The sequence below is a fragment of the Hemiscyllium ocellatum genome, unplaced genomic scaffold (assembly GCF_020745735.1).
Source record: "Hemiscyllium ocellatum isolate sHemOce1 unplaced genomic scaffold, sHemOce1.pat.X.cur. scaffold_125_pat_ctg1, whole genome shotgun sequence".
Taxonomy (NCBI): Eukaryota; Metazoa; Chordata; class Chondrichthyes; order Orectolobiformes; family Hemiscylliidae; genus Hemiscyllium; species Hemiscyllium ocellatum.
In genome coordinates this window covers 1519231-1545690 of record NW_026867722.1, presented here as the reverse complement: position 1 = coordinate 1545690, position 26460 = coordinate 1519231, and the positions used below count along the sequence as shown (strand labels likewise).

At 44.5% G+C, this 26460-nt stretch overlaps 1 protein-coding gene across 7 annotated transcripts in view; it reads right to left on the bottom strand.

Annotated features, from left to right (window-relative positions):
* Positions 1 to 564: 564 nt before the first annotated feature.
* LOC132809468 (uncharacterized) overlaps positions 565 to 26460 on the bottom strand; it is a 36675-nt gene continuing 10779 nt past the window's right edge. For 2 of the 7 annotated variants that reach the window (XM_060822578.1, XM_060822580.1), the window contains 2 exons: positions 22034 to 22126; positions 13105 to 14231 (listed from right to left, as the gene is read on the bottom strand). In XM_060822578.1, coding sequence (XP_060678561.1) covers positions 13947 to 14231; positions 22034 to 22126 — 378 coding nt within the window. In that variant the 3' untranslated portion in view covers positions 13105 to 13946. Of the gene's footprint in view, positions 785 to 2636; positions 2706 to 11127; positions 11147 to 13104; positions 14232 to 15567; positions 21009 to 22033; positions 22127 to 26460 lie in introns of those variants that run through there. The other 5 variants (XR_009642340.1, XR_009642342.1, XR_009642343.1 and 2 more) reach the window with 5 other exon arrangements.

The window sequence follows — 26460 nt, the reverse complement described above, 5'->3', positions numbered from 1 at the left end:
CCTTCTCTCCCATTGTCCCATACTGGTGGGGAGTGAGGCACCTCCTCCTTTTCCTGCGTAACAGGATCCTCGGGCCTTACTAGCCTCCAGATTTCCCTGTTTCCCAGTTTCTAGCAGTTGAGTGATTGCCTCCTGTTCCTGTGTCCCAGTCTCGAACAGTTGAATGACTCCCTCCTGTACCTGTGTCCCAGACTCGAGCTGTTGAATGACTGCCTCCTGTTCCTGTGTCCCAGTCTCGAGCAGCTGAGTGACTCTCTCCTGTCCCTGTGTCTCAGTCTGGAACAGTTGAGTGACTCCCTCCTGTTCCTGTGTCCCAGTCTCGAGCTGTTGAATGACTGCCTCCTGTTCCTGTGTCCCAGTCTCGAACAGTTGACTGACTGCCTCCTGTTCCTGTATCCCAGTCTCGAACAGCTGAGTGACTGCTCCTGTTCCTGTGTCCCAGTCTCGAACAGTTGAATGACTCCCTCCTGTTCCTGTGTCCCAGTCTCGAACAGTTGAGTGACTCCCTCCTTTTCCTGTGTCCCAGTCTCGAGCTGTTGAGTGACGGCCTCCTGTTCACGTGTCCCAGTCCCGAGCAGTTGAGTGACTCCCTCCTGTTCCTGTGTCCCAGCCTTCAGCATCCGAGTGACTGCCATCTATTTGTGAAAATTGATGTCCTCCACCTGTTGCTGTGTAACAGGCTCCAATCTCTCTGTGCTCACCTGCTGCTCCGGTGGAATGGAGTTGAGGGACTGAATGGACTCTTCATATTCCTTACAGCTTCTCTTGACTAAAAGCCTTTCTCCTGTTTGTGGAAAACACCATTAAAATCTGAATGATGTATTTTTGTATTTGACTCTCAGTAATTGAGCAAACAAGCTGACTGACAGAATTCAGAACCTGAATAACCTCTTCCTGTTCCCGTGTTATACACTCAAAACTCAACAGAGTCTCAGTGATGTACAGCACGGAAAAGGACCCTTCGATCCAGTCGTCCGTTCTAACCAAATATCCTAAATTAATCTCGTCCCCCTTGCCAGCACTTGGCCCATACCCCTCTAAACCCTTCCCATGCATGTACACATCCAAATGTCTTTTAAATGGTGTAACTGTGCCTGCCTCCACCACCTCTTTTGGGTGCTCAGTCCATAAACACAGCAGTCTCTCATTGAATGTGTTGTACCTCATTTCCCTTTATAAATCTTTCCCCTCTCACCTTAAACCTTTGTCCTGTAATTTTGGACTCGCCTATCCTGGGGTGACTGTTTACATTATCTATGCCCGTCATGATTTTATAAACCGCTTTAAGGTCACCTCTCAGCCTCAAAACTTGAAAATACTCCCAGCCTATTCAAACTCTCCCTGAAAATCTAACCCTCCAACATCTGCAATATTCTTTTAAATCACTTCTGCATCCTTTCAAGTTTGACAACATCTTTCCGACAGCAGGGAGACCAGAATTAAAGGCAATATTACAAAAGTGGCCAAACCAATGACCTGGACAGGGGCAATGTGTCATGCAAACGCATAGACTCAAAGCACGCACCAATAAAGGGAAGATCACCGAGTGTTTTCTTCACTCCGCCATCTACCTGTGAGGGCACTTTCAAGGAACGAAGAACCTGCACCACCAGGTGACACAGTATCTCAGTGGCTTACATTGCTGCTTCAGAGCGCAGCGATCTGGGTTGAATTCTATCCTTGAATGACTACCTGTGTGGTGTTTGCACATTCTCCCTGTGTCTGCGTGCGTTTCTTCTGGGTGCTACGTTTTCCTGCCACAGTATGAAGATATACCGGCAAGTGTAGTTTGGCCATGCTAAATTGCCACAAGTACCCAGGGATGTGTGGGCGAGGTGGATTAGCCATGGGAAATGCAGGCTCAGAGGGACAGGGTAGGGGTTTCTCCAGTAGGATACTGTTTAGAGGGTGGGTGTGGCCTTGATGGGCAGAATAGCCTGTTTCGTCACTGGAGGGATTCTATAATTTCATTGGAGTTCCCTTTGAGTGGCAACTTTTGACAGAACTCTACCTACATATCTTGCCCTGATTTGTCTTGCCAAAATGCAACAGCTCACATTTATCTAAATTTAACTCCATCCACCACCCCTTGGCTCACCTAATCAACTTTCTCTCTGTTCGGAGATATCATTTTTCACTGTCGACTACACCACCAAATTTGGGATTATCTACAAGCTTACAGACCATACATCATTTACTCAAATGCAAATGGTTTGTATAAGTGACAAGAGGCAGTGAACTCACTGTTGACCTTTGTGGCACACCACTGGTCACAGGTCTCCAAGTTTAATGAACAAATATCCAGTGTCACGCCCTGTCTCCAATATTCAAAAAAATGTTGGATCTAAATGGCGAGCTCTCCCTGGATCCCAGGCAGTCTGACCTTGCTAACCAGTCTACCATGTAGAACATTTTGGTTTTCTTACTGAATTCCCTAGACAACCTCCACTGTCCTGCCTTCATCAATCATCTTCATCACTTCCTCAAAAAATTCCCCCGAGTCAGTGAGACGTGATCTCCAATGTACAAAGCCCTCTTCAGTCCTTGTCTTTCCAAATGCATATACATCCTTTCCCTCAAAACCCCCTCCAACAATTTAGTCTCCATTAGCGTCAGGCTCATCGATCTATAGTTACCTGTTTTTTTCCTTACTTTCTTAAATGATGACACTACGTTAGCAGCCCTCCAGTACCATGGCACCTCACCTGTGGAAATCACTGTTACAAATACATCAGCAAAATGCAGAGCAATGGCTTTCGTAGCTTCCCACAAACGTCTGGGATACAACTGATCAGGTCCGAGGGATTTGTTCACCTTTATGTGTTTTAAAATGTCCAACACCTCCTTGTAATATAGACACTTTTCAAGATATCACTATACATTCTTCATTCTCTCGCGCTTGTAACTCCCTCCACATTAAATACTGAGGAGAAATACTCGTTTCATATCCCTCCCATCTCTTGTAGTTCCACATATAGGTAGCCTTACTGAGCTTTAAGGTGCCCTATTCTCTCCCTTGTTAATCTTTTGCCATGAAAAGATTTGTAGAATTTCTTCAATACCTCATTAACCCTATTTCTAAAGCCCCAATTTGTGTTCACATTTTTCTGGCCCGATTTCCCATTGAGTATACACTTACTGCCCTTATACTCCTCTGGGGATCCACTTGATCTCAGCTCTGTTTACCTGACATATTCCTCCTTCCTTACCTTGACCACAGCATCAATATACCTAGCCATCCAGCACTCCCTGCACCCACCAGCCTTGCCCCTCTCACTAACAGGAACACGTTGGCTCTGGACTCTCTAAAACCAAGTATTGATGGCCTTGCATTTTCCAACCAGCCCTTTACCTGTGAATAGGGTATTCCAATCAGCCTTTCACAGGGCTCACCTAACACTTTCAAAATTGGTCTTGTTCAAAGTTAGAACTTTATTGTTTACATCAGGTCTTTCCTATTCCATAACTAGTTTAAAAGTAATATTTATGCGTAACAGACTTGAAATGTTAAATAAACACTTCCTGCTCCTCTGTAACAGGCTCGAGAGGCTGCATAGGAGCCTCCAGTCCCTGTATAACAGCCACGAGACATTAAAGGACACAGCAACCCCTGGATTACGAGCAGCCAATAAACTGTACCTGATGGAGGTCCAACCCTTCTCAGTTACAGAAACAATGAACTCCAGGTGCCCGCTCAGTAACACCTCATACAGCTGCAGCGACAAATCCTTTTATTTTGAATGATTTTGTTGGCAAAATGTGCTAATATTCCAGAGTTCCACATTTTCAAGTAACAACAGGCTAATATGGACTGAATGGCCTTCTCCTATCCTTCTGTAAGAGACCCATAGGGACAGAATTGCTTCGGCCTATTGCTGAGCAGCAGTCTCAGTGCTCTGTCTCAAGGTTATAAAAGGATTTGAAAACAGGGCACTTAAAACCCAGCGTAGCCTCACACTGGTCAATAAGTATCATACTGTAGGTTAAGGCATCTAGAAACTTGCCCACCTGATTTTTTTTTAATGTAGCTGATCTGTTATTTTATAACTGCTTCCTTTCATAAACAGAGTGGAACATATATACACCCCTGCAGTGTTCTGTTAATAATCTCGTATACAAGGAAAAAGAAATAAAAATTGAATGATTTATGGTCCATCCCTCAGCAACCCTCATCCATTCCATCCAAAACCGGTAAATGGTCCCTTTTATAGTGATATGAAAAGTGATGTATGGAACTGGTTAACTGATCCTATTTGCTCAGTGACTGTGATTAATGCCAATCTCCATGGATTCTAATTATCCCAGTGGAGGATTTACATCTTTTAATGATAAATGAGCGCCGTTCAATGTGTTATCCCATAACATGAGCGGGAGCATCACCGACAACACTGACAGGGATCAGCAGATCCAGAGAGAGGGGGAGGAGAGATCAGAATCTGAGACTGGAATATTCCAACAATAGACAGGAGTTTATCCGATTATATTTGGTATCTTTCTGCATTTTATTGGTTGTCATTATCATTGCAGATCTATTACGCTCTTCTCATTATTCAATATTTTTATTATCCCTTCCTGGCTATCGTTGGTGTTCCTGGTAAGTGTCACTGTCCATTTTTTTCTATAAACTAGTTATGGCTGTATTACTGTTCTTTCATATAGTCTACACTTCTACCCACTAATATTGTTCCTGTTGAAACTCTGAATCCAGATATTTACTCTACAGACCACTACTAACTACATCAATGAAGGTGTTCAATTACTGCCTCCCTCTGCTCTGGCAATGTTACTCGTGGGTCTCTATGTTGATCTACTCAGTTTCAGCGGATAACCACAATGTATTGTATCTTTGCCTTTGTCATTTAAATATTAAGAGCATGGAGGTCACTGCCTACTGTTCTGGTTACAAACTCTCCTTCCTTCCACTGTTTCCATCCCCTCCCTGGTCAATATCTGCGGCTGAAGCAGACAAGTCACAACTGTGGGTGATCCCTTTGATCATGAGCTGATTCCTGACTCCATGCCCTGTCCATTTCTAACTTGAAATACTCACATCTCCACAATGTATCTCATTGGCTTATTCCATCTCCTGTTTGAACCTTGAGTTATAAAATACAGTCTTAATGAAGTTAATAATCTGCTGCTGACGCTGCCGGCTTCAAACCTGTTGAAGCAAATCTGATTCGAACACACACCAACCTCCCATCTGTCATTCATGTGCACGTGGACATATATTGCTATTTTCATGGCAATGCCTTTATTTGAACATTTTCAAACACGTTACCTCATCTGCCCATGAATATTCTCTCATTCTCTCTCTGTCGATTATCCAAAAGCCTGCCAGTTGTTCATAGTTAAAATAGTTTCCTCCATGTGTGTTCCTTCTCAAACAATGAGTTACGCATTCAACCACGTCTATCGCGCACACACACGCACTCTCTATCTCTCTCACTCTGATGAACACACACGCACTCAGAGAGAGCAAACCCTCCCATTGGAAACAGTAATCTAATGCGAGTATAGTTAGCACATGCTCTCCATACTGGGCAGATAGTGCAGTTTACTGAGCAACACGCTGGCATGGTCTACACAGCTCTCCATGCTGGGCTGTCATCTTGTCCCAGTTTATGTTGTTTGTGGTGTTCTGTGAAGCAGATTCGGAATTTAATGTAACAAACCATTTCAGCTGATCTGACAATGTCTTTATTCAATGTTCTCATTCTTGTAATTTTACTCTCGAAGATCTCACTTCTCCAGTTAGTCCCACTGCTGTCTTTTTCCCCCATATTTCCACAACCTCCTCCCAGTTAATTAATTGTCTGTTTCTGTCTTTACTGTGAATCTCTGTCCCTCTGTATCTTTCCCTGGCCTTGGGTTTTGGCTATTTTTTTTTGTATCGAGTGCTGGCATTGTGAAGCTCAGAAACAGTGAAATGGTGTGTGTCAGGCTGTTTTTCACTTCTCGGTATGTCCCATGTGATGGCCCATGGACAAGCGTGTTTCAGAAGTTATGAGACACATCCTTGTAAATTGGTCTGTACCCGTATTTGCCAACTCAGGTGACCTTGCGATCAGTAACACGGGGAAGCTCATTGAGTAAAGGACCAGGAATCTAAATTGTGTGACAATGCTGTCACTTTTTTTAAAAAAAAGGTGATTTTCTCTTTTTTTAACAAGAGGTCTTAAAGGCCAAACTGCCTACTGAAACTGGCTCATGTAAATAACTTATGAGACTTTTAGGGTTCTTAATAAATAGTAGTAACGATGGCCAGCTCGCATAGAACAAGCTTTCTAGTTTTTTTTTCCTCATAGCTGTAAGTCATTAGGTGTGTGTGTCCCAGAAGGGTTGGAAGTTTTAGTAAATTATCCCTAGCTGCTATTCTCTCTGAAGCTTCACTTGATGCTGTTTCCTCCTGGATTGGAGAACTGTATGTCTGAATGCTCCTTGTTACCATGGGGTGTGTTTAGATGATGTTAGTATGTTGGAACAGTTCATTTGTAAAAGATACTGTATCCATTATTTTGTTGAGGTTTTCAATAGTTAAGTTATTCTAAAATCCTCTTCATTTTGTATGGCTTTTCATTAGAGTGTTTATATATATATTGTGTTTTAATTAATGGTGAGTGGTTTGGCAAGTAGCATCACATCTGGAAATCCCACTTCGCATCCAACTTTAAAATAAGAAAATGTTGGCATTCAAGCTACCTTCTTGAAATAATTTGAGGCAGTCTGGTTGTTCTAACTGTGGACTCGTGTCTGGTTCTAAATCAATAACACCAAACTGGGTTTGAATTACAATCCCTACAATGTGCAAACAGGCCATTTGACCCAACAAGTCCACACCGACCTTCCGAGTAGTGACCTACCCAGAACCATTCCTCTGCCCTATTATGACATATTTACCCCGACTAAGGCATCTAACCCACACATCCCTGAAAACTACAAACAATTCACCTGATGTGCACATCATTAGATTGTGGGAGTAAACCAGAGCATCTAGAATACTCTCATGCAGACACTGGAGAGTATGCAACGGAGACTATTGGGTTCAAAAGTCGCGTATGGTAGTTGTTCCAGGTGTTGAATTCGGTTGGTTTTAAAACGTGTTTTGTGTATAAAAGTTCTTTCAGTCACTGAGAGTTCTCTGGGTGTGGAAGAAGTGAAGTTGGGTGTTACACAAAAGGTAACAAAGGCAAAGCTTTAGGAGTTGCCAGACAAGCTGGAGTTGGGGTTGTGTTTGTCTGTGAGAAAATGAGAGATAATTACAGCTATAGCTCGGCAATTACATTTGGTGGAACCACCATCAGACTCTTTGGAAATGGCTCGAATTCAATTTGAAATCAGGCGCCTTGAACATGAGAAGGAATTGAAACCATTTAAATTAAAATGAGAAGTAGAAATAAAAGAAAAGGAAATGAAAAAGAAAGAGAGAAAGAGAGAGAAGAAAGCCAGAGAGTTTCAACTTCAAAAGTTAACAATTAGAGAGGAAAGTTGACATAGAAGGTGGAGATGAAGGCAGACGGTAGGTTGGATGAGGAGGATAGTGAGGATGAGCATTCCTTTAGTAGCCAAAGGCCTGATGGGGTTCTGTTTAAATACGCTCAGGCATTGTCTAAATTTGATGAGAAGGATGGGGAAGCCTTTTTAATTTCATTTGAGAAAGTGGATAAACAAATGCAGTGATCAGTTAACATGTGGATTTAGTTGATCCACCCAGAGCTGGTAGGTATTTGCATCCCGATCACTGGGGGTATCTGGCCAGTATGAGGAGGTGAAGAACGCCATCTGAAGGGCATATGAGCTTGGGCCAGAAGCTACAGACAGCGTTTCTGAAATCTAAAAAAAAGCTCCCTCGTTAAGCGTACATTGAGTTTGAAAAAATGAAACAAGTAATTTTGAAAGGTTATAGAATGGCATTAAAAACAGAGGAAAGCTATGGCAACCTTACAGAGATTCTTATTTTGGAGAAGTTCAACAATTCACTTCCTGCAGTCGTGAGAACTCGTGTGGAAGAGCAGAGAGAAAAAACGGCAAGATTAGACGCTGAAATGGCTGATGATGATTGGGTTCAGAAATCAAAGTTTAGTTTCTGTGACAGATGGAGAAGAATGTGCGAGAACTTCTTAAAACATATACCTGTGAGAGTAAGGTTTACTGGCATAGGCCAGGAGTAGCAGGTAAAGAGGTTATAGCATTAAGAGGTACAGAAGTATGTAATTATTTTTTTCTGAGACATGAGGAGCTATGTCATTCAGAAGGACTATTGGAGAGATGAGGAGTGCTCCATTATGCAATCTGTGGTTGAAGTGTCCAGTGCAAACATCAACAGATTTATTCCACAATGGGGAAGGAGGCCTTGAGCTTGGTGTTGGCGTTACAACATTTCAGCATTTAAATTGCGAATAACATACATGAGACAAATCTTTATCACTGATCGTGACCCCTTAAAACTTTTGGAGACGTTCAGGTGAAAAAATACCAGTCTGTTTCGATTGAGCTTATTATTGCTGCCATCCAATTTGAAATTATGCAATTGACAGGGCGAGAAAACTAAGTTTTGACACATTCAGGGGACGTGGATGAAGAAAGACAAAGGCATTCTGTGGCAGGAGTAAAATGACTGAAATCGAATCTCGTTGTGAACATTTATATGCTCAGAGTCAATATTATATGTGTGTGTGTGTGTGTATGCATTGCAATCACAGAATCACAGAGTCATAGAGGTGTACAGCATGGAAGCAGACACTTCAGTCCAACCCATTCATGCTGACCAGATATCCCAACCCAATCTCCTCCCACCTGCCAGCACCCAGCCCATATCCCTCCAAACCCTTCTTATTCATATACCCATCCAAATGCCTCTTAAATGTTGCAATTGTATCAGCCTCCACCAAATCCTCTGGCAGCTCATTTCATACACGTATTACCCTCTGCGTGAAAAAGGTTGCCCTTTAGGTCTCTTTGATATCTTCCCCCTCTCACCCTAAACCTATGCCCTCTAGTTCAGGACTCCCCGACCCCAGGGAAAGATTTTGCTTATTTATCCTATCCATGACCATCATAATTTAGTGAACATTTATAAGGTCACCACTCAGCCTCCGACGCTCCAGGGAAAATAGCTCCAGCCTGTTCAGCCTCTCCCTATAGCTCAAATCCTCTAGTCCATGTAAATCTTTTCTAAACCTTTTCAAGTTTCACGACATCTTTCCGATAGGAAGGAGACCAGAATTGCCCGCAATATTCCAACAGTGGCCTAATCAATGTCCTGTCCAGCCGCAACATGACATCCCAACTCCTGTACTCAATACTAAGACCAATAAGGGAAAGCATACCAAACATCTTCTTCACTATCCTTTCTATCTGCTACTAATAGAAGAAGATTAGGAGGTCTAACATGAATCCATCTTTGTATATTGATAGATCATTTTATTAAAGGTGGAGTTCTGAGGATCCTATCACTATAAAAAGGTTATTTTCTCTTGTTTTTTTTAAGAGAAGTTTTAAAGGCAGAGGTGCGGAACTGCTGTCTGAAAACAGTTTAAGTAAATAACTGAGGAGGCCTTTAGGTTCTATTAAAACGGTGATAACAAAGGAAGGGCAGTGGCCAGCTCTCCCAGACCAGGGTTTCTCGTTTTGTTTTTAGCTGCAGCATTCAGAAGCTGTTGGAGATCCCATCAGGGTTCGAAGTTTCAATACCTGATCCCCAGCTGCTTTTCTCTCTGAGATGGTTGTTGATGTTGATTTTTCCTGGATCAAAAAACTGCATGTAAGAATCTGTATTTGAATTTATCTTTGTGCCAAGCAGTGTATACCAAGAAGGTACGGTATCTATTGTTTGTGTAAGTGTACCAACATATAAGCTCTCCCAAAATTTTCTTTGTTTGTATTTTAGCTAAAGCATTTGAATAGATTATATTTGGCTTAATGTTGAGTGCTTTGACGAGTCACAACATATCTGGAAAATGCACTTCACATCTCTCTTTAAAATAAGGAATGGTTTGGGTCTAAGTGGCCTTCTTAAAATATTTTGCGAGGATCTGGTCTGGTCCACAATATTTGTAGCCGAGGGGTTTCTGACTGACTCCTGTTGTTGAAAAGTTAGTGGAGGTGCTGGGCATGGTTTGCTGGGGCTTGTGCTCTGAGCTGCCTCAGACATTCAGGGAGACCGGAGGATTTGGTGAGCCAACTTTGGATGGAACATGGGGACTGTAGTAACAGCATCTGGGTGTGTAACATGAACACCAAATGGAGCAGAGGCTGCAGACAGGGGAAGCTCTGAAACCACGGAGTGAGTGTGTGTTGGGAAAGGGATCTGCTGTATCCACTCCAGGTTTTCCAGGAACAGCTTCCCAAGTTAAACTTAACCCAGGAGCGGAGTGTGAGGGGATCTGGACTGAACATGGATCTGGTCACAGAGCGGTGTCACCTTCTTCAACACGACCTGCAGCTTCACGCCAGGGGGAGGACGGTGCTGCCGGTGGCTATTAGGGTCACAGTTTCATTCAGCTTCTGTGATCCGAAACTTTCCAGGCCGGAGTCGGTGACAGCTCCGTCTTCTCCCAGTATCTCAACATCAATGTCACCATTCGGTGATGGAGAATGTATATGGTGGATGAGGTAAATACATGACTTCACCCTCAGCGGGATGCTGCCAGGTGTATCCTTATTTTCCCAGTATAGTGAGATTCCCGAAGGTGAACATGGTACCTGCAGAGTAGCCATTAAATGGCGAGAGGTAGAGGAACTGAAGGAGCTCTCTCTCTATTAATGTTACAGTGTGTCCATGTACAGTATATTATGTTGGTGAATACCCCTGTCCTGAAAGCAGCCATAGTTCCTTCATTCAGAAGCAGGCAGCCATTCCCACCATCTACGGGTCTCCATATAGAAAGGAATAATTGTATCTTGGATAAAGGCCATCCCCTTACTACACGTTTCAAAACACCATCCCCACCACCAACCAACCACATCAAAAGTATCCCATGTGTACAGAGAGCAATGGGGTCACTCGGAGTGTCAATGAGCAGACCATCGGGGATGGAGCAAAACCTTCCATGTCCAAACGGGTCTCCGTGAATTCCCCAGTACCCAGTATCACTGAGTCCTGTAATCCCTCTCCATTTCAGTAAGATGCTGCCTTCCATTATTCCTGTAAATGAAATTGCAGGTTATATTATGTTGTATTGCTCCTTCCAAATTATTATCTATTGCCTTGAACTTTCTGTATCTATTTGCAGACACTCCACCCTCTCTTGATAATTTTATCTCTTGCTTATCCAAGCGACATCACCAAACTCAGTATCTGAATATCTATTCCAACCTCCTGATCATTGTTGTAGATTGTAAATAGTTGAGGTACCCGCACTGGTCACTGTGTGACTCCACTGGTGACGTTCTGACAAACGTAGTTGATGGTATAAGTTCATCTTGGAGTGCAGTTACTAGCGGTGTACCTCAAGGATCTGTTTTGGGACCATTGCTTTTTGTTATCTTTATAAATGATCTAGAGGAGGGGCTTGAAAGCTGGTTGAGTAAGTTTGCGGATGACACAAAAGTCGGTGGAGTTGTGGATAGTGAGGAAGGATGTGGCAGGTTACAGCGGGATATAGACAAGTTGCAAAGCTGGGCAGAAAGGTGGCAAATGGAATTCAATGTAGCTAAGTGTGAAGTCATTCACTTTGGTAGGAGTAACAAGAAGATGGATTACTGGGCTAATGGTAGGCTACTTGGTAGTGTGGATGAGCAGAGGGATCTTGGTGTCCATGTACACAGATCTCTGAAAGTTGCCACCCAGGTAAATAGTGCTGTGAGGAAGGCATATGGTGTACTGGGCTTTATTGGCAGAGGAATTGAGTTCCGGAGTCCTGAGGTCATGTTGCAGTTGTATAAGACTCTGGTGCGGCCTCATCTGGAGTATTGTGTGTAGTTTTGGTCGCCATACTATAGGAAGGATGTGGAGGCATTGGAAAGAGTGCAGAGGAGGTTTACCAGGATGTTGCCTGGTATGGTAGGAAAATCGTATGAGGAAAGACTTAGGCACTTGGGGCTGTTCTCATTGGAGAAAAGAAGGTTTAGGGGAGATTTGATAGAGGTGTACAAGATGATTAGGGGTTTAGATAGGGTAGACACTGAGAACCTTTTACCGCTAATGGAGTCAGCTGTTACAAGGGGACACAGCTTTAAATTAAGGGGTGGAAGGTATAGGACAGATGTTAGGGGTCGATTCTTTACACAGCGGGTTGTGAGTTCATGGAATGCCCTGCCAGTAGCAGTGGTGAACTCTCCCTTTTTATGGTCATTTAAGCGGGCATTGGATAGGCATTTGGAAGTTATTGGGCTAGTGTAGATTAGGTAGGATTCGGTCGGCGCAACATTGAGGGCCGAAGGGCCTGTACTGCGCTGTATTTTGCTATGTTCTATGTTCTATAACTGATTGAGACTGACTTATCCAGAGAGCCTGCTTCCTGTTTGATAGACAGTCCTCAGTTATACTGTGTAACACAGTCGAAAGGCTGAGTATGGACGAGGAGCATCAGTCAGGAATCCAACCCTTCGAACCAGCTCCGCCATTGAATACAATCATGGCTGATGTTATCGCGGCCTCTGTTCCACTTTCCTGCTATCTCTCCATCCTAAGACACTTTCTTTGCAGGAATCAGTTGAGGGAACTATCTCAGAGCTCCTTCCAATATAACAATACACTTTCTTCATTGAGTAGAAAAATTCTTTACACACTACTCCAATGTCATCTCACTAAGATCCTGTACAGAGGCAGCAAAAACATTACCAGGGTGGTGAAAGGTTCACACCCAGTTTAGAGCAGTCTCAGCTCTCTAGGGTAATACACAGCATTGTCTAAAATCATTGTCCTTCTCTACTCCACATGCATAACGGGAGATCTGGAGAAAATCTCACGATAATGCTTGAGAAGAGCATGAATAACGTGGCGAGATGGCCCCTAACATTAATTTTGTTTAGAATCTGACGATAGTCGAGGTGCCAGAGTACTGGAGAACGATTAATACGATTCCACTTCACAGTAATCATGATTTGGAGATGCCGGTCTTGGACTGGGGTGTACGAAGTTAAAAATCACACAACACCAGGTTATAGCCCAACAGGTTTAATTGGAAGCACATTAGCTTTCAGAGAACCGCACCTTCTTCAGGTGATTGTGGGGGACAAAATTGTAAGGCACAGCATTTATAGCAAAACATTACAGTATGATGTAACTGAAACTACATATTGAAAATCACCTTGATTTTCTGTTGAGTCTTTCATCTGTTCGAATACCATGATAGTTTAGCTTCTTCCGTGTGTAAATCAAAAAAACCTTTTGTTAAAAGTTGCATTCTCAGGTTAACTGTAACAATTAGGTTAGTTACACAATATGTCGAAGGTGTTAGCACCCTGTGTTCTCTGTCTATGCCATGATTTTAGATCGATTCTAACCTAAAAAGTCAGATAACATAGTTTTACTGTATTCATGCAGTTTTTGAGCAAAGTACAATGTAACTCTGCAAGTAAAATTTAGCCCACAAAATGTATGGGCGCATGTGGGTCTTTGTGTCTGTTTGTGTGTATGTCTGTCTGGCTTGGGGGTTGTGAGTGTGAGAGAGAGAGTGTATATGTGTGTGTAGTGATTGCAGAGTGTCTTAATTCTGTGAGGGTGTGCATGTGTGAGTGTGGAAGTGTGTATGTGTCTGGGGTGGGGGTTTGCGATTGTCTGTGAGAGAGAGGGTATATGTGCCTGCATGAGTGTAGAGTGGTCTAAGTCTCTGAGAGGATGCATGTGTGAGTGTGGGAGTGTGTGTGTCTGTAAGGGTGTGCGTGAGAGTCTGTGTGCGTGTCTGTGTAAAAGTGTGTCCGTGTGTATGTGTGTGTATAGGAGTGACTCTGGGTGTGTGTGTGTGTAAGTGTGGCTGTGTGTGTATATAGTGCAATGGTGGTCACCGGTAGTATGACATGAACTGAAGGGCCCGGTTGAGGCCCTCCCTTTGGGTACAGAACTTAGCTATCAGCCCCTGTTTGGCCACTTTTCGCTGTTGCCTGTCCTGAAGTCTGCCTTGGAGGATTGTCACCCGAAGGTCCGAGGTCGAATGTCCTGTACCGTAGAAGTGTCCCCAACTGGGAGGCAACACTTCCGTCTGTTGATTGTTATGTGGTGCCCATTCATCTGTTGCCGTAGCATTTGCTCGGTTTCCACAATGTACCATGCCTCCAGGCACCCTTGCCTGCAACGTATAAGATAGACAATGTTGGCTGAGTCACATGAGTACCTGCCACGTACATGGTGGGAAGTGTCCTCACATGTAATGGTAATACCCATGTCCACACTCTGACACGTCTTGCAGCGCCTACCGTGACAGGGTTGTATGGCGCTGTCCTGAAAGCTGGGCAGCTTGCTATGAACATGTGATCTGTTTGAGGTTTGGTGGTTGTTTAAAGGCAAGCAGTGGAGGTGCTCATCCTCGTTGATAATGTGTTGCAGGTCACGAAGAACATGGCATAATTTTTCAGCTCCTGGGAAGTACTGAACAACGAAGTGTACCCTGTTGGTTGCCACAGCAAGGTACCGTAATGAGTTCCTGAGGAGATAGACACGTGCTCCCTAAGTGACAAAACCTGAACACAATACTCCAAGTGTGGCCTTACCAAAGTCCTGTATAACTGCAACATAAATTCCCAACTTCCATACTCAATGTCCGGCCTGATGAAGGTCAGTGTGCCAGATGCCTTCTTCACTGCCCTGTCTACATGTGACTCCACTCTCAGAGAACCGTGCACCTACATACCAAGATCTCTCTGCCCACTACACCCCTTAAGGCCCTCCCATTCACCGTGCAACTCCTACCTTGAGTTGAGTTTCCAAAATGCAAGTCATCACGCATCTATATTAAATTCCATTTGCCATTTCTCGGCCCACTTCCCCGCCTGATTAAGGTCCTGCTGCAATTTCTGATAAACTTCCTCACTGATCATGCTCCCATTTATTTTAGTGCCATCTGTAAACTTACTAATCATACCTTGTACATTCTCAACCAAATCATAGATAACACACAGCCATGGACCCAGCCTCCAGTCTGACAAGCATCCTTCCACTAAACCCTCTGCTTCCTACCGTCAAGCCAACTGTGTATCCAATTGGCCAGTTCCCCAGCATTCCACGTGATGTAATACTCCCGAGCAGCCTGCCATGTGGAACCTTATCAAAGGCCTTACTGATATCCATAGAGACTATGGTTACTGCTCGGCCCTCATCAACCTTCCTGGTCACTTCATCAACGAACTCTAATAATTTGGGAAGCATGATCTCCCACTCACAAGTCTATGCTGACTGCTCCGAATCAAACCCTGTGTAAGTAATGGGTGCAGTCAATGGTATGCTGTCCTTCATTGTAAGATGATTCAAGTACATAAGTAATGCCATCTTCCTGCTGTTGTAGGGCCTTGCTGAGAGCGTGGTTGAGACACTCTCTACGGATTTGATCTCCTTTGTAAGGAATGATCTCCTTACCACAGACACGGATGATGGTATCACGAGGATAGAGTGAAGAAGCTGAGTGTTTAATCAGTAGAGTTGTGAGAGAAGATGAAATGGTGACGTTAAACTTGAGTAGTGGCAGCGATCACTTATTTCCAAAAGAGACATTGATAGGGTGAGAAATTCCATACTTTACCCAGGATTAATTGGTGTGATTTATTGCCACGTGTACCTCAGTACAGGGAAACACTTTATTTATGAGCAGTGGAGGCAGATCATAGTAAACATGGCCAGACAGATCATGCGGTGGAAATAGACTTGGACAGAGTAAGGCATACAGGTTACACTGAACAGGACGTGCACGAGACAAGATCGACATGAACAAGATCAGCATTATTTGAACTTAGAGAGTCCATCCATCAGTCTAACGTGACTTTCCTAATAGTTTATTTGCCTAAATTAACTCTCCCCACATTATTTTGCAGTTGGCGTGTGAACCCGTACTGAACGTCAGGTTACTCACAATCCCCAACAGCAGCCACAATACCTTCCATCTGAAACAGGTAGCCATTCCCACCAGCTTCCACCCTACATAGAGAACACCAGGCTGGCTTCTCGGAGATGGAAGGTGCCTTCTTGTGACTTCACACAAGACATCTGGCTTCCCTCCTCACCACTAGAAAACCGCGTTAAAGTCCCACGTGTGTATCATGACAGACGGAGCTAAGAAGAACAACGTGGAGCAGTCTGTCTGTGCAGCCTCTGCTCCACTTGTTCACCATGTTAGAGCATCAATTAGGAGATAGCGAGGATTGTTGATGCTGAAGATCAGAGTAGACAGTGGTTTGCTGGAAAAGCACAGCAGGAGAATCGATGTTTCGAGCATAAGCCATTCATCAGGAATCAGCATCAATTACCTCATTCTGCCCCTGTGTAAGTGCATTGAGGTGGGAATGGCCTCCTACTGTTCCTGAATAAGTGACTCAAGGGACTGACTGGCTTCTTCCTCGTCCGATTGGACAGGGCCAAGGGCCTGACTGGTTACCGCTAGTTCCTGTATGACAGCTCGATGTGCTGACTAGTGTGATGATGCTGTAGCTTTAAGAGGTTATTTTGTTCTGGTTTCTTTTAAGAGAAAGATTGAATGACTGTTACCCAGCTGGCTAGTTAAGACCACTTGAGTAAATAACTAGTGAGGCCTTAGGTTTATTTTACTGCAGATGGAATGGGTGTGGTCAGCTCTAACAAATTAGGATTTCTGGGTTTTGGTTTCTCAGTAACATCAGAAATTATTGGGGTCTCCACTGAGTTGAAAACTTTAGTGAATGTCTCCTGGCAGCTACTCTGTATGGATTTTCTCTTGGTGCTGTTTTGAAATCCTGAATTGGAGAAATATTTGTGTCAATCAGTGTCTGAATATCCCTTTTTGCCAAGGGCTGTGTTCATATGATTTCCAGTATTAGAACGGTCATTAGTATTAGTTCCTAGATCTATTATTCTGTTAACTTGTCTAATATAAATACGTTACTCTAAATTCTTCTTTCTTTGGTTTTATTTCATCTATCATGTTTAAGTAAATGGTGTTTTGCTTCACACCAAGTAGTTTGACCACTCACATTGCATCTGGAATAGACAATTTACATTTTCTTTGAAATTAGGAAACATTAGAGTCTCAGCTACCGCCTTCAAATATTGTCGAGGGGCTCTGGTGTGGCCCATCACACTAGAATCCTTCTCTTCCTGAGTAATATTTTGGAGGCACTGAATGGGCTGTCCCTGCGCTTCTCCAATAGTGTCAATGGGCTGAACGACTTCCTCATATTCCTGTGAAACCAGTGTGAGGTGCGGAATGAACTCTTATTTTACTGTGGCAATATGCATTGTCAGACAGTCCTTTATATGACTGTTATGGACTCTTTAAAAGCACAAGCCTCAATGGTGTCCATGTCTTGCTTCACATGGACACAATCCAGTTCAGGAGCTGACGGGGGCGTCAAATTATTCTGAACATTGTGGAATCCGCATTGACCATCCCCACTTCGGATCTTATGGTGAGGAGGGTGAGGGTGGGGAGACATTGATGAAGCAGCTGAAGGTGTTTGTGAAGAGGAAGCTACCCTGAGGATCTCCCACAGAGGTGACCCAGGACTGAGCTGATGAACATCTTCCTTTGTGCCATGTTTGACTCCAAATACTGTAGAGTTTTCTCCGATTCCCATTAAGTTCAGATTTGTTAAGATCCTTGATGTCAACAGAAGTCAACAGAAGCCTTGATATCAGGGTCAGTTATTTTTATCTGAACCCATGTGTCCTGTCAGAGAGTTGAGGGCAATGAAGAATTGGATGCGAAAGAGGATTTGAGACCAAGAGCAGATCAGCCATGATCTTAGTGGAGGAGAAGGAAGGCTTGGGGAGTGAACGACCTGCCCCTGTGTCTGATGTTCACACATTCTGTTATTGGAAAGTTAGTGGGTGTTATTTTCATGAATGTTCTGTTATTGAATGTTGCCGTCAGAGAGACAAGAGGATTTTGTGAGCCATCGCTGGGTGAGGTATGGGGGCTGTATTCATAGTGAATTTGGGTCTACAACATGACCAACGAACGGAGCACAAGTTTCAGAGAGGGGAATCTCTATAAAGAGAGATGAGGGGCCTCTTTCATACCCAGCCTGGGTTTTACAATTACATTTCTCAAATCACTCAAAGCATGTGGGACAATATTGAAGGGCCGAATGATCTCCTCTGTTTCTGTGCACCAGGTTATAGAAGTAAGTAGCCCCTAAATGCTCCTGCCTAACAGGTTTAATGGTCTGAATGGAACACAGGAACACGGGATTGAGGGACAGGAGTGAGTCATTAGATACGTTGAACCTTCTCCACCAGGCACTAAGATTATGGCTGATCAGGTTGTGGTCTCAGCCCCACTTTCCTGTCCGCGCCCCATTACCCATGACTCAGTTCTCTGTCAAATATTTCACGAACGCAGCTTTCAATCAATATGAACATAGCGGCAAGATAAACTTCCAGTGAAGAGGATTCGGATTTGAAAGGTACTTCCAGAATTTTTCGTCATCCCTCTTATAGAATCAGAGAATCTTGCAGAACGGAAACAGACCCGTTAGTCCAATCTGTTCACTCCGATCAGATTTCAAATCTGATCCAGTCCCATTTCCCAGCATTTGGCCAATATCCCTCCTCTTTCAGATACTTTTTTAAATGTGTGATTGTAACCGCCTTCACCACTTCCTCTGACAGCACTTTATGTACACACACCACTCTGTGTGAAACATTTATCTTCACGTCCCTTCTAAATCATTCGTCCTCTCCCCTCCAACCTATGCTCTCTTGTTCAGGACTCCCCTACCCTGGGGAGCAGAACATGGCTGTTCAGAATATCCATGCCCCTGATGATTTTATAAACCTCTATAATGTCACCCTTCAGCCTCTGACACTCCAGGGGAAACACCTCAAACTAATCAACCTCTCCCTAAAGCTCAAACCTCCAGTCCTGGGACATCCGTGTAAATCTTTTCTGCAGAAAACCGAGTTGGATGCAGTATTCTTAAAGTGGCCTCACCAACATCCTGTACAGATGCAACTTGCCACCACAACTCCTATACTCAATGCTCTGACTGATTAAGGCAAATTTGTAAAATTTGTTCTGTACCACACTGTCTGCATTCGACTCCACTTTCAAGGAACAATGTACCTGCAGCTCTATGTCCATTTGTTTCACAACACTCACCAGGCCCTTACCATTAAGTATGTAATTCCTGCCCTGATCTACCTTCCCAAAATGCTTAACTTCGTATTTATCTAAATTAAACTTCATCTGTCACTCCTTGCCCCTTTGTCCCATCTATTTGTGGTCTCGTTGTACTCTGAGATAATCTACTACACCACCTTTCTGATGTTGTCTGTAAACTTACTAACTATGGTCCCAATATCCACATCTAAATCCTTTACATAAATGATGAAATGTTTTGTGAACTCAATACTGATTCTTACAGCACACTGCTGCTCACAAGCCTCCAGTCTGAAAAATATCCCTCTTCCTTCAAGCCAATTGTGACGAGCTTCCTCTCTATCCCATGTGACCGAACCTTACTAATCTGCCTACCAATCAGAATGTTGTGAACACCTTGCTGAGGTCCATATTGACAATGTCTACCAAACTGCCATCATCAATCTTCTTTGTCACCTCTTCATAAAACTCAATCAAATTAATGAGACATGATTTCCCATGCAGAAAGCCACGTTTCCTACCCCGATCAGCCCTTACCTTCCCAAATGTATGTAAATGCTATCCCTCAGAATCCCCTCCAACAACTTACCCACCACTGACATCAGGCTCACCGGTCTACAGTTCCCCGGCTTTTTGGGTCACTGTTTCCTTTTCTAGTCCCACTCCTCCACTGCTCACAACAAATGTTAAATGTAACCAGGTTGGTGATGTGGCCGATGATATCGGTCTCAGACTGGGTCAGGGTCAGTTTTAGGAACAAGTCAGGCTGGTTTCTGTAATCTGCTGAAATAGCACGTTTATGATCCAGAGCAATGTTACTCCAACTATGATGGAAAAATGGATGGCAAACTGTTTGGGTATTGCAAATACATAATCAATATTTCCCTTTCTAAAAACACTGACACACACACACACACACACACACACACACACACACAATCTCTGCAATTTCACATTGAAAGAACCTTGTCCAAATATTAGTGTAACTAATGACAAAAGGAAAAATTGAGAGATTGTCCAAAATGTTACTCTGCTTCTGAAGATATTGTACTCACACAGCTGCTAGCAATGGGATTTTATCCTGGGAGAGTTGGATTTGGCGGAATTCCCTTTGCATTAGGCTGGCAGGATGTCCCAGGTTAGCACAGTGGCTCAGTAGTTCGCACTGTTCCATCACAGCATCAGGGACATGTGTTCAATTCCAGCCTCGGGAGACTATCTGCGTGGAGTTTGCATCTTCTCCCCTTGTCTGTGTGAGCTTCTGATGGGTGCTCCCATTTCCTCCCACAGCCCAAAGCTGTATAATTCAAGTGGATTGGTCAAATAGTCCATAGTGTTCAGCGATTTCTACTTTAGGTGCACTAGTCAGTGGTAACTGTAAGGGCATGGGAAGGTTACTGATTGGAGGGTTAGTATGGACTTGTTGGGCCGAAGGGCTTGTTTCCACACTGCTGGGATTCTATAAAAATAAGATTGGTAACGATGACAGTAGAGTTTTGTTTTAGCTCGCACACGTTACTGTGATGAGGAATAATGAAGGAGAGAGTGCAAGAGGCCGTTTCTTCTCTGGCAGGTGACATTTTCTCCCTCTCTGAGCTGAATCACACAATAATGTCATTCTCTCCCAAACTGGACCATGTGAGGTCTCCTTGTACATTGTCCAAACTATGTCTCCATCACATTCCCTGTTCCATGTCGGTGCATCATTGCTGCTGTCATACACAGAGCCATACCCTGAGCAGGAAATGGTCTCGGTCGCTTTGAAGATATGTTTATATGTCCCTGCGTCATTAAAAAAATAAAATGTTTAATGTATTCAGAATACATAGAACATAGAGCAGTCCAGCACAGAACAGGCCCTTCAGCCCACCATGTTGTGCCGACCATTGATCCTCATGTAAGCACCCTCACATTTCTGTGACCATATGCATATCCAGCAGTCTCTTAAATGTCCCCAATGACCTTGTTTCCACAACTGCTGCTGGCAATGCATTCCATGCTCTCACAACTCTGTGTGTAAAGAACCCGCCTCTGACATCCCCTCTATACTTTCCTCCAACCAGCTTAAAACTATGACCCCTTGTGTTAGCCATTTCTGCCCTGGGAAATAATCTCTGGCCATCAACACTATCTATGCCTCTCATTATCTTGTATACCACAATTAGGTCCCCTCTTCTCCTCCCTTTCTCCAATGAAAAAAGTCCGAGCTCAGTCAACCTCCCCTCATAAGATAAGCCCTCCAGTCCAGGCAGCATCCTGGTAAACCTCCTCTGAACCCTCTCCAAAGCATCCACATCTTTCCTACAATAGGGCGACCAGAACTGGACGCAGTATTCCAAGTGCGTTCGAACCAAAGTTTTATAGAGCTGCAACAAGGTCTCACAACTCTTAAACTCAATCCCCCTGTTAATGAAAGCCAAAACACCATATGCTTTCTTAACAACCCTGTCCACTTGGGTGGCCATTTTAAGAGATCTATGTACCTGCACACCAAGATCTCTCTGTTCCTTCACACTGCCAAGAATCCTATCCTTAATCCTGTATTCAGCTTTCAAATTTGACCTTCCAAAATGCATCACATCTCATTTATCCAGGTTGAACTCCATCTGCCACCTCTCAGCCCATCTCTACATCCTGTTAATGTCCCGCTGCAGCCTACAACAGCCCTCTATACTGTCAACGACACCTCCAACCTTCGTGTCATCTGCAAACTTGCTGACCCATCCTTCAATCCCCTCATCCAAGTCATTAATAAAAATTACAAACAGTAGAGGCCGAAGGACAGAGCCCTGTGGAACACCACTCACCACAGACTTCCAGGCAGAATATTTTCCTTCCACTACCACTCGCTGTCTTCTGCTGGCCAGCCAATTCTGTATCCAGACAGCTAACACAGATACCTGTGTTAAAATGAATGTTTTGTTTCAACAAATACAGAAATTGCTGGAAATGCTCGGCAGGTCTGTCAGCATCCAGATGCCTTTTACATGATGGCGTTGTACCAGCCTCCACCACTTCCTCTGGCAGCTCATTCCACACACACACCACCCTCTGTGTGAAAAGTTGCCCCTTAGGCCTCTTCAAAATCTGCCCAATGAAGGGTCTCAAATAGATATTTATTACTGAACACCAGACACGGAGAAAGACCATAATTTCTGGTCCCAAAACACCGATCAGTATAACCCAACTCTTACGTGTGTCTGCCCTCTGCCTAAAACCATGAAATGAAACCAGGCCGTTGATTACTGTCCAGCCTCTCCTCCCCACTGACTGTGTCTGCAATCTGTCCCTCCTCCCTCTAACCACACAAGGCAAACCAAGCTCAGGGTCTTTGTGAAAATCAAGGCCGGAGTGTGCAGGCCTCCTGGAGAGGGATGGGCATTTTAAAATTAAACGGAGAAGGTGAGGAGGTGGTAATCTCACTCACTGGCCGAGGCGTGGCAGATGGAGTTTAGTTTGGATTAATGTGAGGTATTGGATTTGGTAAATCAACAATAGTAGGACTTATACAATTAAACGTAGGGCCTTTGGCAGTGTTGCAGAACAGAGACCTCGGCCGTCAGGTATAATTCTTTAAAAGTTGCATCTCATATAGATAATGTGATTAAGAAGGTGTTTAACACACTTGTCTTCAATGGTCAGACCACTGAGTATCGGAATTGGGACGTCATGTTGAGGTTGTACAGGACATTGGTGAGACCTCTCCCGGAATACTGTGTCCAGTCTGGACATCCTGCCCGCTCATTCCATAGGCACACCACCCTCTGGGTGAAACAGCTGCCCTTAGATCACTTTTAAATGTTTCCCCTCTTACCTTACAACTATGTCCTCTAGATATGGTCTCCATTAGCCTAACAAAATACATTGACTATTCACTTTGATATTATTGACCTTGATATTATTAAGCTGGAGAGGGTTCAGAAGAGTTTAACCTGGATGTTGCTGGAAATGGAGGGATTGAGCTTCAAGGAGAGATAAGTATTTTAGACAGAAGCTGGCTTGTGTGTGGAATAAACTTGGGGAAACAGGGACAGTTACAACGTTTAAAGGACATTTAGATCAGTCCATGGATAAGACATCAGTTTGGATGGTGCTGTGAGCAGCTGCCCTCTCTCTCCCCCTCTCTGAATGAATCCCTGTTGGTTTTCACCCTCTGCCAATGCCTGTGCAGTGGCGTGTGGAGGCCAGCAGAGGGTGGCATTGCATCACTTTAAGCACAACAGAGACTGCCAGACCTGCCCCACACAGAGACACACAGATACACACTCAGCAATTGTTAGGACACGGCATAGATCTCATCTGGTAACTTAAACTAAACATAAATAAATGCTCAATTCGCCTCGTAAACTGTTAAAATATGAGTGACAGAGAACTCCCAAATTCCACTGTTTAAATACAAACAACAATGTAGTTTTTAACACTGAAAGTGAACTGAAAGAGACCCTCTATCTCTTAACTGCGTATTACCCGACTCCAGCTCTACAGCAATATATTGTTTCTGGGTCTGCCATCCTCTCATATCACAAGTATTTCTAAGCTCTCAGTTCAGAGCAGCATTCACTTTCTCTTAAAGGTACAGTACACACTAAACTTCATCCCATTATACCCTGATGAATATAGATAAGTGGAACCTATCCGGATTTCTCTTGCTCTGTGGTTTGTCAATATTTCATCTACTCTGTCTCGTATGTGTCAGGATTTTTGTTGCTCCATTGACAGTATGTCATTATTCGACTCTGTCCGTGGGAATATATCAGTATTTCACTTGCTCACACTCCTGTGTGTGGGGCAGGATTTCAGTTGTTTCATGGGGACTGGGACACTATGATAATCTTAATGTTTGTAAATGGTACGAAACCTGCAAGGATTTTAAAGTCTATGGAGGACAGTGTGGAACTCTAACAGGACAGTGACACGCTGGTAGACGGGGATCAATGCAGAGCAGTGTGAGGTGATGCACTTTGGTATGAAAGATAAAGAAAGACAGTTTAAAACAGGCTGTGCCATTATAAAGGGGCTGCAGGAACAGAGGGCCCTGGGTGTATATGAGCAGGAGCTTTGTTTGGGGGTCGGTGCTATAACAGATATACCGTGAGTGTGAAGGAGCAGAGAGAATACAGTGACCCTTATCCTGACAGAGCGGGAAAGGTTATTGATGCTTGTCCTGTATTGCTGGGCATTTCTTCAGACCGCAGATACTGCACTGAGCTGGGTGGGGAGCTCAGACCATGCTCGGTGGGTCTGCTGGTGTGGCCCCCACTGGGAAGAGAATGGTCCCCCTCTGTACTAGCCCATCCACCAGGACCTCTGTGACCCTGTCGACAAACCGTGGTGTAATTGCCCCTTAGCTGCCAAGGTCGGGGTAAACTGTGCAGGGCAGCTCCAAACTGAGAAAGCTCAACTGTGTGCCCTTTGAACTTTCAAAGATGGCGCCAGTGCCAGGGGTCACGGAATATCCAGGGGCACCCGGGCAACTGTGAGTCCCTCCAGCCATGATGGGTGGGAGAATCGGGCTGGTATTGAATGAGAGGAACACCATGGTGGGGGAGGGGGGGGGGGGGCAAGTCAATGCGTTTGTGTTTAGTAAGACAGCCCCAGGAACCTAGCTTGGCCTCGTACAGATAATCTCTCTGTCACACTCAATGAAAATGACACTGAGGCAAATTATTGTTAGAATCAGCCCAGTGAGTCATAGATTCTGTTGAAACTACTCCCATTTACAAAGCTGTAGAACAAATGCTCATCCAAAACTCTCCATCATTTTTCCCATCTTTCCTGGGAAGACTGGCTTATGATACCGGATGCTATCAAAGTGTCTACGTTTCAGCATTCCGAAACCTGGGAACACATGCGTCCATGACACTGTCTCTCAGTCTCCCCCTCTCTGTCTATAACCCAAACCCCTCCCATGTGATGATTTTTAAACTGATTCCCTCGCCATCTCTCTCCAGAAGTGATGTACACACCCACAGCACCCCCTTGTCATGGTACAGTACAGATGTGGAGCTGTAAATGGGTGGGAGCTGTACATCCTTTCACCTCCAGCATGGGCTGCAAGTTTCCCCACACTGGGCAGGGATCTAACACAGTGTTACAGATCAATGCACTGGGGTGGGGTACACAGCCCTACATGCTGGGAGGGTAACTGCTCCTGGGTTACAGATCAATGCACTGGGGTGGGGTACACAGTCCTACATGCTGGGAGGGTAACTGCTCCTGGGTTACAGATCAATGCACTGGGGTGGGGTACACAGTCCTACATGCTGGGAGGGTAACTGCTCCTGGGTTACAGATCAATGCACTGGGGTGGGGTACACAGCCCTACATGCTGGGAGGGTAACTGCTCCTGGGTTACAGATCAATGCACTGGGGTGGGGTACACAGTCCTACATGCTGGGAGGGTAACTGCTCCTGGGTTACAGATCAATGCACTGGGGTGGGGTACACAGCCCTACATACTGGGAGGGTAACTGCTCCTGGGTTACAGATCAATGCACTGGGGTGGGGTACGCAGTCCTACATGCTGGGAGGGTAACTGCTCCTGGGTTACAGATCAATGCACTGGGTGGGGTACACAGTCCTACATGCTGGGAGGGTAACTGCTCCTGGGTTACAGATCAATGCACTGGGGTGGGGTACACTGTCCTACATGCTGGGAGGGTAACTGCTCCTGGGTTACAGATCAATGCACTGGGGTGGTGTACACAGTCCTACATGCTGGGAGGGTAACTGCTCCTGGGTTACAGATTAATTCACGGGTGATCACTGCACAGGTCTCTGTGCTGGTCAGACTGTCTGGTTGAGGTTTATAGATAATACAATGATGTGGTCAGTGCAGCTCCCCGTGCGGGACAGGTATGTAGCCTGTGCACAGTACATCATGGTGGTGGGGTGGGTGGGGTGAAAGGTGATGGACAGGTCACGGAGTTTCCCGGAAGTTTCCGTCCCTGACATTCTATAACTGACATTCCCCGGAACGTTCTGTCCATGACATTCTATAACCGACATTCCCCGGAACGTTCTGCCCCTGACATTCTATAACTGACATTCCCCCGGAACGTTCTGTCCCTGACATTCTATAACTGACATTCCCCGGAACGTTCTGTCCCTGACATTCTATAACCGACATTCCCCGGAACGTTCTGTCCCTGACGTTGTTTGTTTGTGAACGGCCGGACGTCAGTGAATTGAACAAACGATAAGATCCCGAGGGAAGAGATCCCGTTCCAGGGAG